General features: G+C 38.2%; 1 protein-coding gene across 3 annotated transcripts in view; it reads right to left on the bottom strand.

Moving 5' to 3' along the window:
- LOC136877389 (protein IWS1 homolog) overlaps positions 1 to 16,275 on the bottom strand; it is a 194,554-nt gene that overhangs the window by 12,073 nt on the left and 166,206 nt on the right. For all 3 annotated transcript variants that reach the window (XM_067151389.2, XM_067151390.2, XM_067151391.2), the window contains exon 10: positions 15,297 to 15,408. In XM_067151389.2, the coding sequence (XP_067007490.2) occupies positions 15,297 to 15,408 (112 nt within the window). The remainder of the gene's footprint in view (positions 1 to 15,296; positions 15,409 to 16,275) is intronic.

The raw sequence follows: 16,275 nt of genomic DNA, 5'->3' as shown, positions 1-16,275 counted from the left end.
GAATTCTTTTATTAGGATAGTGATATTTTAAAAACTGAAGATGTTACAGATGTGAAAATTGGCATTAGAGGGCTTCTTTAAAAATAAAGAAATACGTATTTCATTTTCTCAGAAAATCCACTTAAACGGGGCGAAGGAATTGAAAAATGAGTTGAACTCTTTGTTTGAGGATGCTTATAACTCAAAAAGTAAAGATGTTGCAGAAGTGAAAACTGGTATTTGGAATCTCCTTTAAAAATAAAGAGAGACAGATTCTTTTGTTTTTGGAAAATCCACTTAATGGGGGAATGTGAAAGGAAGTGAGAAACGTTGAATTATTTTTATGGAGAAACTTATATCTCAAAAACTGAAGGTTAGACATGAAAATTGGTATTTGGAATCGCCTTTAAAAATAAACACGTACTTTTTTTTGGGAGGGGAGATGAAGTTAACGGGCGGGGGGTGGGGTGAAAAATGAATTCCTTTTTTTTATGAGGATATTTATATCTCAAAAAGTAAGATGTTACAGACGTGAAAAGTGGTATTTGGAATCTCCTTTAAAAATAAAGAAAACACGCATTTTTTGAGTGGGGGGATCAAATTAACAGGAGAGGGTGGGAGCGGCTGAAAAACGAGTTGAATTCTGTTTATGAGGATATATCTCAAAAACTGAAGATTTTACAGACATGAAAATTTGTATTTGGAATCTTCTTTCAAATTAAAGAAATACCTATTCTTTCGTCTTCGGAAAATCCACTTATGGATGAAGAGGGCGTGAATGAATTAAAAAAATTAGTTAATTTCTTTATATGAGGATACTTATATCTAAAAAACTAACGATGTTACAGACGTGAAAATTGGTATTTGGAATTTCATTTAAAAATGAAGGAACACGGTTTTTTTTTTGTTTTTGGAAAATGGACTTAAGGGGGTTTTGAAGGGTTTGAAAATAAGTAAAGGAGTTTAATTCCGTGCACGAGGATACTTATATCTTAAAAACTGAAGCTGTCACAGACGTGATGGCTGGTATTTTGAATTTCCTTTAAAAGTAAAGAAACACGTACTTTTTGTTTTCGGAAAGTTCACTTAAGGGGGGAGAGGGGTGGAAAGAAGTGAAGAAGAATTTGAATTCTTTTTATGAGCATACTTATATCTCAAAACCGAAGGGGTTACAGACGTACAGACGTGAAAACTGGTATTTGGAATCTCCTTTAAAAATAATGAAACGCAAATCTTTTTTTGCTTCCGGAAAATCCATTTAAAGGGCTGAAATGAATTGAAAAAACAAGTGAATTTTTAAAATTAGTACCGGTATATCTACAGTATATGTCAAGAACTTAACATGTGGGAAACAAGAAACTTGGCATTTGGAAAAATACAGGAAAAATACAGGTTTTCGGAAAAGGCAATTAAGGGGATGAAAGGAAGTTGAAAAGTGAGTTGAATTATTTTTTATGAGGATACTTATATCTCAAAAAATGAAAATGTTAGACACATGGAAATTGGTATTTGGAATCTCCGTTTAAAATAAAGAAACTTGTATTTTTTCGACTTGAGGCAAGACTGTTTCTCACATGTACAGTTCTGTGCCGCATGGTCGTCTTAGCCCCAAAAGGCAATACCTCAAATGTGATTTACAAAGAGTTTCTGGGGTAAATGAAACTCTTATTTTTCAGTGAGTTTTTATACTTTAGGGATTTTCAGATAATGTCTTAGTACAGTGCCGAGGAACGATTACTTTTATCAAATTACGTAATCGATGCGAGCAAAGTCGTGGGTAGCTGCTAATCCCTATATAAAAGTCACTGTAGAATCAGAAGTTAAGAAATCCTTCAATTTTTTAGATCTTAAAATCAAACTCTCATCCTTGTGATATTTCTTGAAAACCCAATGTAACAGCTAATGTCATCAAACAGGATTTCCAACACCCTGCTGTAGAGGCGAAAAAAAGCCACCTTCTATAGCATTGTCAACAGAGTTATTAACATTCCACTATCCAACGAAAATTACATACGTACGTGCATACATATTTCATTAGACTGTTATGACTTTCAGCGTTCAGCTTTCCTAATCACAGTCCTCTTGGTCTCTCTCTACTCCTCTTACCCTTCATAACCGAGTCCATCGTTCTCCTAGGTAGCGTATCCTTCTACATTCACCTCACACGATCCCAACAGCAAAGTCGGTTTATGTGTACAGCTTCATCCAGCGAGTTCATTCCTAACTTAACCTTTATTTCATCATTCTGAGTACCCTCCTGCCATTGCTCCCAACCTGTTTGTACGAGCAATCATTCTCGCTACTTTCATATCTGTTACTTCTAAATTATGAATAAGATATCCTGAGTCCACCCAGCTTTCACTTCCATAAAGCAAAGTTTGTCTGAAAACAGACCAATGTAAAGATAGTTTCATCCAGAAGCCGACTTCCTTATTACAGAATACTGTCCATTGCAACTGTGAGCTCAATGCATTAGCTTTTCTGCATCTTGATTCCATCTCACTTACTATACTACCTCCTGGGAGAACACACATCCTAAATACTTGAAATTATCTACCTTTTCCAGCTTTGAACCCCAATATGACATTCAATTTTCTTTGATTTCTTACCTACTGGTATCAATTCAGTCTTACAAAGGCTAATTTTTATACCTTACTCACTGCACCTATTTTCAAGTTCCAAGATATTAGACTACAGACAAAAAAAGAAATAATACTGTATACATGCTATAGCTTTTTTCAATCGCTAGAACAAAATTTTTAGACAAAATCATCACAAAAAATTTAAAATAAAGCCGATTATCTTGCTGGTCAAAGAACCTAAGTAAAAGAACTTTGTCACTTTCACCCTTAACAACAGTAAACTATATCATTTCAAAAATATATTTAACAGACAGAATTTTAATATTGCATCCAGAACAAACACCAATTTGAAGCGTTTCTACACACACACACACACACTCTCTCTCTCTCTCTAAACTATAACAATAAACATTTAAATTGTGGCTTTTACAAACTTGGCCAGACAGGGATGAATTTTTTAACCCGTTACAAAGAACACGTAAATGCCAAGAAACGTAACAGATTCTCTGCCATGAGTGAACATATGACCGAGTTCAATCATTCATTTTCTTCTAGAGACCCAGAATTGGAAATCGTACGTATAGCTAATAAAGGTGCCTTGCTTGATATATTTGAAAACATCCACATACATTTGGAACAAAGAAATAATCCTAATTTCCATCTGAATGAAATTTCTGAAAGGTTAGCATTTTTTTGATGAAATAATAAACATGAATTCAGAATCAAAAACCAATAAAGCAAGTGTAGCATGCGATAGGCAACCTCCCCATTCCCCTTCTCCGCTGCCTCCCATTATCAACAATAACAATGTCCTGGCGCTGCCTGCCGTGCAAGTTGAAACATCAATGCGACGGAACACAACGCGACAGAGCCCACTTGATGAGGCCGATGGGACGGAGAGCAAGTAAATTATCGCTTACCCAATTTGTTTTTCTACCTTCTTGATTTCTTCTTCTCTATAGCATACTTATTTAGTTTTTCTTCCTTTATATCAAATATAGAAAGACTACTACACCTTTTGCTAGTGATATCCAATACATCCAGATCTGTGTTGATATCTTACTACCCTAAGCACTCCATCCACTGTCAATGTCCGAATTCCATAATGAACAAAAGAAAGTCCTCCAACCCAGCCTGATAAGACACTTGATTTAGCACAAGATGAGTTTGTTATAAACCACTTTGTCATTTCTTATCAAGTCTGAAGTAAGATGATGCTCCAAGACAGACACGATACATTGTGCATGCCTGCCAACTTCACAAAACAAAAAAAGGAGATTTTGATATGAAAATCAGGAAAAATCAGGAGATAGAAATGGTCAAAACAGCTTATTCTACATGTCTTGCACAATACATACAATATCGTAGTAAGCTCGATGTAGCTCCACATTTAAATTAACACATATCTCCAGGGAAACCGAGTGGAATCGAATACCACAAAGGCCTGGGTGAGGATTTGGTATTTTATAATTATAATGTTCTTTGTATTTAATGAATCTGTAGATTGTAGAATTTAATTCTACTGCATATGCCAAAAGAAAAGTATAATACATACCTCAGAGTTGCACAGAGCCATTCCACTGGACGAATGGGCACAAAGTGGTTTCTTGTAATACGGAACTGACATTCTATTTTTCCAAAAAATTCATCAAATGATTTTGGGGTCATCCGAAAATAATTAAAAAGCTTTGTTTTGTCTTCTCACAGGTCAGTACAGAGGGTTTTGAAAGCTCCTATCATATCTCTTTGAACGTTCAAGACGATGAAAACTAAAACCCCTCTTCCTCTTCTTTTTTCTCACCATTATCTCAAAGAGGTATGCAGCTGCGAATACTTTAGTTGTAAACTCTACCATTGTACCGGCTCGACTGATACGAAACTATAAAAGGGTCCTTTCCAAGGGCAAATGCGACATTCCTGGCGTCAAGCATGTAGCATGTAAGTATAAAAAGAGCCTTAGGACATATAAAAGTGCTTCAATTTAGGGCTTCATGTTATATCAGTAACGTAGACAGGAACGGTCACTGTTTTTTCTGCTCAGCAAATGAACCGTGCACATCACATTCAAAATTTCTCTAAATTTAAATGAGAGCTTGGTGTCTGAATTAAAATTAAATTCCAAAGGAAATGACTATATTTGATTAGCACGGCTCATATGTATTCATATTCAGTGATTCCTAAATACAGCCCCAATGGCAACCAGTCATTTATTAATGTGTGTGAATCATCATCTAAAATATAGAGCAATTAATGACATTCCATTCCTTCTGGTGGGAAAATTACAAAGGTTTTGCCACATGCTTATCACCAAACAATTATTTACTTATTTATAACTGTATTAAATACTCTCCTCTTTGACCTTTCTTCAAAATATGCTGCTTTTATAAAAAATATGCAGGCAAAACAACAAAAAGAATTTGTTGATTTTTTTTTGCAAGAAATCGGTAACGGCGACAACCCCATTTGTAGATGATGGATCAAATGTTACTGAACTACCAGCCAGAATTCCAGCACATGATATTGTGATCGAAATTTATAGCAGAACGTTCACTTCTGTGAAAGATGTCATAGTTTTCTCAAAAGTTGCCATTCTGAATTATTTTGAAAGTCACTGGGCTTATACCCGGTAGTTCAAAATCATACACTAGCAACAACAGATTAATACTGATCAAAGCTACCTACTTCAATTTTCTACATAATTTGTGAATTCCTTGGAATTAATGGTTTGCCTCTATATATTATCCCCCTAAAAACTGGAGCCATAGTTATGCTCCTTAGGAATCTGAAAGTTTCCCAATGGCCCGTAAACAGAACCAGATAAGGGCCTAATTGTAAGAAGTATCTATGAAAATAGTTTAGATTTGGAAATAATAAGTGGAGATAAAGCTGGACAGAGAGCTCTGATCATTCAAATTAACTTAACAACATCCGATAAAACAGTTCCATTTTCTTTCAAGAGGCATCAATTTCCAATTTGTTTCTCATCATTTAGACTGTAATAATTAGGTATCACGTATATTATTGTATTTAATCATAGGTTAAGTGAATTTTGTTTGTAATAAGTGAGATTTGTTGGTTTCGTATAGTCATGCTGTGGCTTGTAACTCTGGCCAGATGAGCTGGCATAGTATTTTGCAATCGAGGCTAAGTTTAACTAAGAATGTAATGTGCAAGTAGGTTTCCTGGTGACGCATGCAGCATAGTCATCTGTAGTCGCTTGGGCACGCTTATACGACACATGACTGATGACATCAGTGCGTGGGCACGTGATTGCGACCAAGGGGTCATCACGAGGTTATAAAAGTCGATGCAACGGTGGTGAGAGGTATCATATGTATCAAATGGATCAAATGGAAGAAGTGAAGGAAGAGTGATGGTCAGTGGTTTTAGAATAGTGGTCAGAGCTAAGAGTTGTGTTTGAAGAGGTTTTGGAATCATCGAGGAGGTCTACAAGTGGTAGTTGGATCAGAGTAGAGACTGGTACTATGCTGATAGTGAAACATCATTTACTTGTAAGGATGGACTTCACAAGGTGTTTCAATAATATTTTCCAATTCCTTACGATCTATTGAGTGGACGTAACTACATTGGAGCTTCCTACACGCGTACTGACTACGAACACTATACCGGTGACCAAATTACAATGAGAGAAAAAGAAACAGGGATTTTGCCATAATATCGGGCGCTTTGGTATCTAATGTGCTTTATTTTATTAGATTAGAGAACTAAAAACTACTCATGGTCAATTGTTGTTTCGCTTGGCATTACGGACATTAGATTTTTCAAAGAGTTTGGCTGATCAAAGTTGCTAAACTGAAAGAAGTTTTCAGAGAAAACTGACGAAGTTTCCCCGGTAAAACTGAATGTAAAGTTTTTTAGATTTTTAAGTCGCGTACCGGAAATTAATGTTTGAATCCGGCTCCACGGTCTAACTTGCCTGCCTCTCACCCGGAGGGCCTGGGTTCGATTACCTACCGGCCAGGTCAGGCATTTTTACCTGGATATGAGGGTTGGTTCCAGGTTCACTCATTCTACAATTACCTTTAATTGAGGAGCTATTTAATGGTGAGATGGTGACCCCAGTCTAGAGAGACAGGAATAACGACCGAGAGGATTCGTCACACTGAACATGCGTCGCCTCGTAATCTGCAGGCCTTTGGACTGAGGACCGTCACTTGGTAGGTGGAATGCCCATTGGAGCTATAGTTTGGTTTGGTTTAGGGGTGTTTGTAGGATTGTAAGTATACATACTTCCTTTTTTGTGATTTTTAGCCAAATTGTCGGTGGTTCATTCGTTCCCAGATTTTCCGTTTCCCCGTGTTGTACGTTTTTTCCTGTGGTCCCGCCAAAAGCGGAGAAACGAGGTTCTACTGTATACAGCCACCGTTTGTGGTGTCTGAACCAAGTATTATCAAGGACTAATTTATGAACAGTGCAGAATTTAGCCAGCCGATTTCCTCTTTCGTTCCTTTGTCTGAATCCGAATTCTCCTACTGTATTACTCTCTCTTCCATGGCCTACCACAGACCTTTCTTGTACAGTACACATTTTTAGACTATCTTTGTCTTCACGCCAACGCAGAACATTGGCTGTAGTTATGCCGCATTTTTTCGCAGCTGCACAATTATCCTTTATTTCCACCGGTTTAATAACAATGCTTAAAAAGAGAAAGATGTTCCACCTATTCAATACAATAATATTGTTGCACAAATTAATGTAGCAACATGTTTAATATGTTATGGGACCTGTTTCGACATATGTCCATCTCATCATCAGCTGATACAAAAATGGCAAAAAGTCAACACAATTGTAACACTTATGACACTTTTCTTGAAGAATTAAAAACAGAAGATCATGTAACACTTTTAAGTGAAGATAATATTTTGTAGATATCTTAGGTTCTTGAGCACTCTTGATGTAGATCTTGAGGTTAAAGAAATGATGCAGTATAATTCACAATTGTTGTTAATCAAGGAATAAAATTTGTTGCTAGGTAACAAATAATATGATTCTGTTTTAGTACTTCAAAAGGTGGATAGTGGTATATATAAAAACTCTTAGAATATGAGACTATACTGATATGGATTTTATGAGATCTAATGAAAAGAAAATATATTAAAAATAAGAAATAAAAAAGTAAAAATGTTAAGGTATGTAATATTATGAGGCTCACTTTAATTTAGCCTTGTCATGAAGTACAAGAGGAAGTAAGAACCGAAAATTGAACATAGATAGGGGATGGGGGGGTAAGGGGAGTAGTTTAAGGTGGGTCACGGGGCTGTTGTGGTAAGGGCAAGTAGCGCAAGAAGGTTTTGTGTATTACATGGAAGATTGAACGCCTACTTGTTAACTTGAAGCTTTTGAAAACTAAGAAAAGGAAGTCAAAAAGAATGTTCAGTTTTTCAAACAAACAAACAAACAAACAAACAAACAAACAAACAAACAAACAAACAAACAAACAAACAAACAAACAAACAAACAAACAAATAAATAAATAAATAAATAAATAAATAGGAACCCTACCAACCACGGCCGAATGTTTGGGAAGCCAGGCCCTGCCTGTCACAAGTCACGACAAAGGGCGAGTGATAGAGGAGTAACACCTCTTTAAGAAACCATGGTCCAGCTGACCCGGCTGGTAGTCCTGTCCCTTGCCAGGGTTACGGTGAAGACCTCAACAGTAGTGAAGGAGCAGAGAGTAGGTCTCGGTATGGTGGAATTGGCGGAACAGGCATAACATCCTGCAAAATCCACATTGCGTCCGACTTGCACCAAGCGTCAAAAGTGGTCAGCGTCTTATCCTCTAGTTGAGGCGGCTGCACTAAAATCTTCTCTAACTCAAAAATAGAGTCGTACACCAGTGGTCTCAAGAAGGGAAGAATCAAATTCGCCAGAGAGAGACAATAAGGGAAACGAGAAACAAATGGAATAACATATCGCCCTTAACCAATCAAAGACAAAATGATGACGGTGAACTAGAAGCGGCAGAAAAAATGGCATGGCTGCACGTAGGTCGGCTTAAACAGAGCACCACGGCAACAAATATAAGACAATTCTTGGAAAGGAATGGCATCATAGGACACATAGAATGTGAAGAACTTCATACACTGGGAGACAGAAAAGCTTTTAAGGTCGGTTTCCCATATATCTATCTGGAAGATGCACAGAGCGCGGATTTCTGGCCACCGGGAATAAAAGTCAGAAGATTTCGCTTTCGGAGATATGATAGGAGACCAGAGGAAGAACGAGGGGTGGAACTCCAGTAAACATCTCACCCATTTGCCAAAGAAGAAGGGACCTTGGTCGAGCACGGAAATAAGTGTATTATTATGGAATGTAGAGGGAATAAGAAACGCAATACCCCACATATCACCGAAGACAATAGACGACACAGATGTTATGATACTGACAGAGACATTCCTCACGGAACCAATGGACTTGCAAGGTTACTATGGTATACACACGCTAGCGACCCCGACGGAAGGAAGACCAGCAGGGGGAGTCACAATCTTCATAAAAGGGAAACTGGGAGATATCAAGCGAATCATCAAGGAGGAAAACATGGTCACAATAATCACATCAGAAATTACGATAATAGGAATTTATATTCAGCCAAATACACCTATAGAAAACATAATGGATAAAATATCTATAGCCAAAGAACAAACGAAAGCAGAAAGGAACGTTATAATTGCCGGAGATTTTAACTGCAGGATAGACAAAGAAAATACCAAAACTCGCATCCTTCTTGAGACACTGGAAAAAGAAGGCTTCAAAATAGCGAACAAAAAAGAAACACCAACCTACTTTGCACATAACGGTCATAGTGCCATCGACCTACTATTTTTTAGAGGAGTACAACTACAATTGTGTAAACAAGAAGGCCTATGGAACTCATCGGCAGCACCAATAAGGAAACACATACCTATAATGACACGCCTACGCATGGAAATCCAACAAAAGAGGAAGGAAGCAAAAAGACCAAGTATATATACTAGAAAAATCCAGCGGGAAACAGTAGAAGAAAGCGAGGAAAACATCAGGAAAGCTAGAAACCTAATAGAAGAAGAAAGACTAGAAGAAGCCCTAGAAACAGCCACCAAAGTAATAACGAAAGCTATTATAGTAAAGGAAAGAAGACACGCACAAGCTTGGTTTGACCAAGAGTGTTACAAGGAAAGAAAAGCAACTCTAAAGGCCCTGAATGCAGCAAAATTATACAGACGCCCAGAAGACTTAACAGCATATGCAGAGAAAAGGAAAAAATATAAAGAACTAATAAAAAAGAAAAAAGAAGAATATACAGAGAAACAAGGAAGGAAACAAGCCGAGGAAGCAAAATCAGACCCATACATAGCGCTGAAAAAGAAGACGTCAATTGCAACAGGAGAAATTCATATGGAGAAGTGGGAACATCATTTCTCGAACATACTGAATAAGGAAGGGCTGAAGCAAGCATATGACATAGAAACAGCAGAACCCGCGCATGCTGTGGAGCCAATAACAACGTATGAAATTAGGAAAGCAATACAAGGAGGGAGAAACAAGAAATCCGCAGGACCAGACAAAATTTACATGGAACACTTAAAAGATTCACTTGGCGAGATGGAAGAACTGTGGAAAGACCTAATGAACAAATGTATACAGACTGGGAAGATACCAGAGGGATGGAACACAGCGACTCTAAAGATATTATTCAAAGGAAAAGGGAGCAGAACATCACTAGACTCATTTAGAGGAGTAGCACTAGAAAATGCATCCTTTAAAGTTTTCACGAAGATACTAAATGAAAGATTACTGGAAGCCTTCAGTGGGTACATTCCAGAAAATCAATTCGGTTTTATGAAAGGCAGGAGCATGGTCCAGGCAGTGAAATACCTAATAAATCAGGTAGAAGAAGCCTTAAGACACAAAGGAGGGAAATATCACGCAGTCTTTGTTGATTTCATGAAGGCATTCGACTCAATCGACAGGCGAAAGCTAATCGAGAAAATGAAATTGACAATCGGCGAGAGAGACCCACTAGTGAGAATAGTTGAAGCATGTCTACGGAGGAACATAATCCGAATAAACAACAACGTAGAAATTTCTGAAGACATAATACAGACGAACGGAGTTATGCAAGGGGATCCCGTGAGTCCCACACTTTTCAACATTTATACAGCAGATGTGAACCGCATAGTAGAGGAAGGATCAAAAGCAGAGCTGATCCTATACGCAGATGACATGCTGATCGGAGCGAAGGAAAAGGAGGATGTGCAAAGGGCAGTCCGCACTCTAGAGACCTGGGTGGAGGAAAACAGCCTACAGATAAATGAAGAAAAGACAGTACAAATGACCTTCAGAAAAGGTGGGAAATCAACGCCCAAAGACAACATAACATTACACCAAAAGCCATTACAAAAGGTACGAAATTACAAATATTTGGGAATAACACTACAGACAACGGCGGCGTCCTTTGGTATATATATTCAAGAAAGAACGGCAGCAGCAATCAGAGCCTCATACAGCATCCAAAACATTTCAAACCTTTCAATCAGCACGGCGATGAGACTTTTCAAGACGACAGTAGCGCCAGTGATAACATATGGAATTGAGATCATGTGGGAAAAGCTGAAGATCGGAGACCTGATGAGAATAGAAAGAATAAAAGCAATGTTCATGAAGAGGATTACCCGAGTCGGAAAGACAGCGCCATCCCGGATGGTACACGAAATGCTGCGGGAGACGTATTTCATAGAAGACATACGATCACAGTTCTACCTACAATCAACGGAAGCAAGCAGGGCACTAGTAAACATCAGGGAAAGGAAGAAAAGTGAAATTGACCTCGACTTCTACGCCTCACCAGCGATGACGGACGACAGATGGACTAGAGAGTGCAACACACAGCGCCACGTGATAACACGACTCTCCATACATGGGTTTCACCACAAGGTATGCGTAAACCAGAAGTTCCATGAGCCAGACGAAGATTGTAAGTGCATTTTGTGTGGACAGAAGTGTAGTAGATATCACATCATAACATGCACGAAAAGAACCAGGACAATTACAGACTATAGCAAAGACTAAAATGTGAAATTTATTTAATGCTCAAACTTGAGTGTACATTTCTCTATTAATAAAAACCAAACCTCAACTTGAGCGCATGATGGGAGGGATGATCTTAGAATCACTACCTCAGGCACCAGCCGACAGACTGGCCTTACCTGATCATTGGATTCTGGGGGATCAGGGACACCATGTGGAGAAGAATCGGAGCTTCTCAAGACCTTGTAATACTCTCAAAAGTAGACATAAAAACTTTATTGGCACAATTAATGTGAACACCCTCACTGAAACAGGCAGATTAAAACAACTCACAGACGTCTTGGAAAAAACTGACTTCAAATTCACTGCACTCCAAGAAACACGATTTACGGATGAAGGACACTTTGATACTGAGAATTCCAGAATCTACAATGGCAAACCTGCCATAAAAGTTAGATACAAACTATAGTACGCGAACCTTTTCTTGATCCCAAGTTCCCATTCAGCATTAGGGAGCTCAGGGATCAAGAAAAGGTTCGCGTACTATACCTCTCCTGGGAACAGGATTCGCCACACACTATTCCATACTCGACTCAATCACTGACTTTCTTTCTCCTAACAAAAGAGTCTCTCTGCTTTATATTAAAACAGTTAATAAAGCTTACACATTGATCAACGTGCACGTCCCCACAAATAAGCACAACAAGACTGACCCTGAAACTGTGGAAAATTTCTGGGAAATTCTAGAAAAAACAACCAACAAAATACCAAGACATCATGTGAAAATCTTATTAGGTGATTTTAATGCACAGCTAGGTAAAGAAAAAAAATTCAGAGATACCACAGGGCCTATTACCAAGCACAAGCATACCAGCAAGAATGGTGAAAAATTAATTGACTTTTGCAGAAACTTCGAACTTAAAATCATGAATACCCAATTTCAAAAACCTTCACAAAAATTAGCAACACGGAGATCACCCAGTCTTTGATAGGGTAAATACCAAATTGACCATGTCGCTATTTCAAAGAAGAACACATAAGATTCTTAATGTTAGAGCTCACAAAGGAGAGTATCAGACCATTATCTTTCTCCAAATAAAGATGAAATTCCAACCCAATAAAAGACAAAAAAAGCCCACTTAAAGTTATTAAACCAGATCCAGAGTACTTAAAACTCAACAAAGAAATCTTCACGCAAATTAATCAGGAGAAATCAACAGAATGGCAGACAATAACAAACAAAATTCAGGAACTCATGAAACTAGGACAACCCTCTCACCCTAGGAAACATCGCTGCTGGACCGCAATTTGTGATCAGGCAATTAACAACCACATAAGTGCGTGGAAGAAGTTTAGCAGTCATAAGACCAAGAAAAAATTGGAAGAACTTTTTCAAATTCAAAAACCTGCCTCAAAAATAATTAGGAAAGAAAAACTATAACAATCAACTCCGCAAAATTCAGCACAATTTCATCAAAAACAATAAGTTGTTTCTACAAGGCGTTTAGAGAGAATCTACAGGGATATCAAGTGCCCAACCTGTGTTTTTACTGGAAACCAACACAAATAACTGCAAAATCTTAGTCCAATACTTCAACTCTCTTCTTAACTGCAAACCACCCCAAGAAAAAATTTTCTTCACCCCTCCAGTGTTCACACACCTGGACTCACAAGCCCCCAACCTCGAAGAAATTGAAGAGATCATCAAACAATAACAAAGCACCAGGAGAAGATTGAATCACTGCTGAACTTTGGAAACCAAACGATCCTGCACTTACGCAGAAACTTCATAACATAATTTCGGACATATGGACGACAGACGTATACCAGAAGACTGGAAATGTGGTCCAATTCACCCCTTACACAAAAAGGGTGATAGACAGACAACAATTACAGAGGATTTTCCTTGCTCCTAGCTGCTTACAAAATCCTTTCTATAGCACTTTTAAACAGGATAGAACCACAAGCAAATCCAATAATTGGTGACTTCCAAGACGGATTCAGAAAAGGGCGATCATGTGCTGAAGAGATTTGGAGTCTGAAGACAAATGCAGAATTATATTCATTACATTTATCGACTTCAGAAAGGTATATGACTAAATAAGACTGTGAAACCCTCTTCAAAATCTTGGAAGAATTTGGGATAGATGGAAAGACTTGAAATATCATTGAACAGACACTTACAGGAACGGTGTCCAAAGTGAAATTCATGGACAAAATATCGGAAACCTTTGAAATAAAAACTGGACTCTGACAGGGGGATGGACTATTCCCTATCCTTTACAATATTATCCTAGAAAAGATCATTAGAGAATGGGAACCTCATGTAAAGGGCATCCAAGTAGGTATCAAAAAAGAGAACCAAATTATAGTCGTGTCTCGCTTTCACGGACGACATTGCCATTAATACAGGCAACAGAACTGAAGCAATACACGCTGTAGAAAAACTACACGAAATTACGCATAAAACCGGACTACAAATCTCTAATGTTAAAACCCAGTATATGGAAGGATGGCCAGAAAATAAACCCCCTTTAATCACACAAGTAAGTCATTTTAAATATCTTGGTGAAACTCCACAGTCCTCGGGACTGAACCGGATTGCCAATGAATAAAGAATCACCAAGCTACAGAAGGCCTACAAGCTAACGTGGGCTCACTACAACAAGAAAAGCATTTTGATAGATGCAAAATTACAGCACTATAAAACAGTAATTCTTCCAGAAGCAACCTATGTAGCCGAAACAATGGTGATCGACGGTCATTCTAAAATTAAGGACATAGAAAAACAGGAATGAAAAATTCTTTGTACGATTGATGGGGCAGTCAAGATAAATGGCATCTGGAAGACGAGACCGCTGAACGGCCTCTATTTAAAAATAAACACCATTACGGATGAAATCAGAAAACGCCGAGCAAAGTCACACACACACACACACACACACACACACACACACACACACACACACACACACACACACACACACACACACACACACACACACACACACACACACACACACACACACACACACACACACACACACACACACACACACACACACACACACACTGGACAACACCAGAATGGCAAAGAAACTACTCAACATCGTAACAAAGAGTAAATGTGGTACGGAATGGCTAAAAGAGGTCCAGAGGGACCTACAACGGATCACCATAATGAATCTCTAGGACCGCACTGAGTGCTGAAATAAAATCACAAATGTAAAATTTGAGTCAGGAATATCACGACAACGTGGGAAAAAGTGGACGGAGGAGTGGAAGAGGAAGCATTCAGAGAGAATGACAAGATTTTGGGAAGAAAAGAGGAAAAACGCCCGAAGATGACACTATGTATTCAAGTTCAATCACTCTTCACAAGGGGAACAATCGTGTAAATAAACAAATAAATAAATAGGCATGCAAAAATGAGGTTTTACCAGTACTACAGTTCTGCTACTTCAAGAATTAAACACACATCCATTAAAATAAACTAATGTTAATGCTAAATGTCAAAATGCAATTAGGATTTTGTGCTATTGAAATTCACATTCATTCAAATATGTAGTATCATTGTTTGAAAGAAGCAATACCCGTGATCTCTAAGCAAATAGGCAAATAGTTTTTCATATTTAGATGTTACTACAATATTGCAAAGAACATTACTTTAGTTTCATATTGTAGTAACTGGTAACCGTAACTTACCCTGCTAATATCAGTCTCATTTTCCCACTTAGGACGCACTACATAGTCCTTGTTGGATGGTCGAGGAACTCTTGCTCGCGCTACCCAGCCTTTATCACCAGGTCGCAAAGGCCTAAAACAGAAAAGTCATTAAAACTTTGTCAAATAACAGTTGGTGTAGATAAATCAGCAGGTAGTCCCAAAACTAAGATATTTTAAGGATCTCACGAGGAGCCCTGAAATTGAATGGAACTGAATTTACTTCAGGCTGACTACACTGTCCAACAAATAACATACCGGTAATCATAATAAAACTTTTATAACACATGATATTTGTTCCAAGTGTTGATGGTGTTAACAAATACCAGACAGCTAGAATTCTGCCCAGAAGTGCTGTACACATGTCCACATACAGCAGAAACCGTTTTCAAAGTTCCTATTTTTAATGAAATTCTGTTTTTAAAGAAATTTATTGGACATCCCATCAAAACTGCCATAAGCCATTAATAAAAATAATTTTTAATAATTGTGCACAACATCCATCAATCTGTATCAGTCCAGAAGTACAAAACTTTGCTGAAGATCCCACTGGCTACGTGCAATTCTAACGAGGGAAGTACCCTGGCTCGAACGGCTAAAACCGGCAGAAAGTGGGAAAGTATACAGGTGTACCTACGTCAATAGCTATCAAGGTCATTCATCTGTAAAAGTACATGTTTGGTTGCCAGCGCCATCTGACAATCAGTGCACAGGCCGCGCTGCATTGGAGTTGTACACGCAATGCCTGTTAGTTGCAGTGTGTCGTAGTATAGTGCACACACAAACACCCGACATGAGTAGGTGGAAGCCAATCAACCCTGTGAATGTTGTGTAGTTGCTGCACGAAAAGGTACGCCGACGCTACACACTGGATAATGAAGATGTAAGTGGAGTGGAGGATTGGCCATTTGCATGCATGTTATGTGATATCATAATGCAGAAATACAATGGATCTGTAACA

The sequence above is a fragment of the Anabrus simplex genome, chromosome 7 (genome assembly GCF_040414725.1).
Source record: "Anabrus simplex isolate iqAnaSimp1 chromosome 7, ASM4041472v1, whole genome shotgun sequence".
Classification (NCBI taxonomy): domain Eukaryota; kingdom Metazoa; phylum Arthropoda; class Insecta; order Orthoptera; family Tettigoniidae; genus Anabrus; species Anabrus simplex.
Note: the sequence above shows the minus strand (reverse complement) of the source record. Positions and strands in the feature narration are given on the sequence as shown.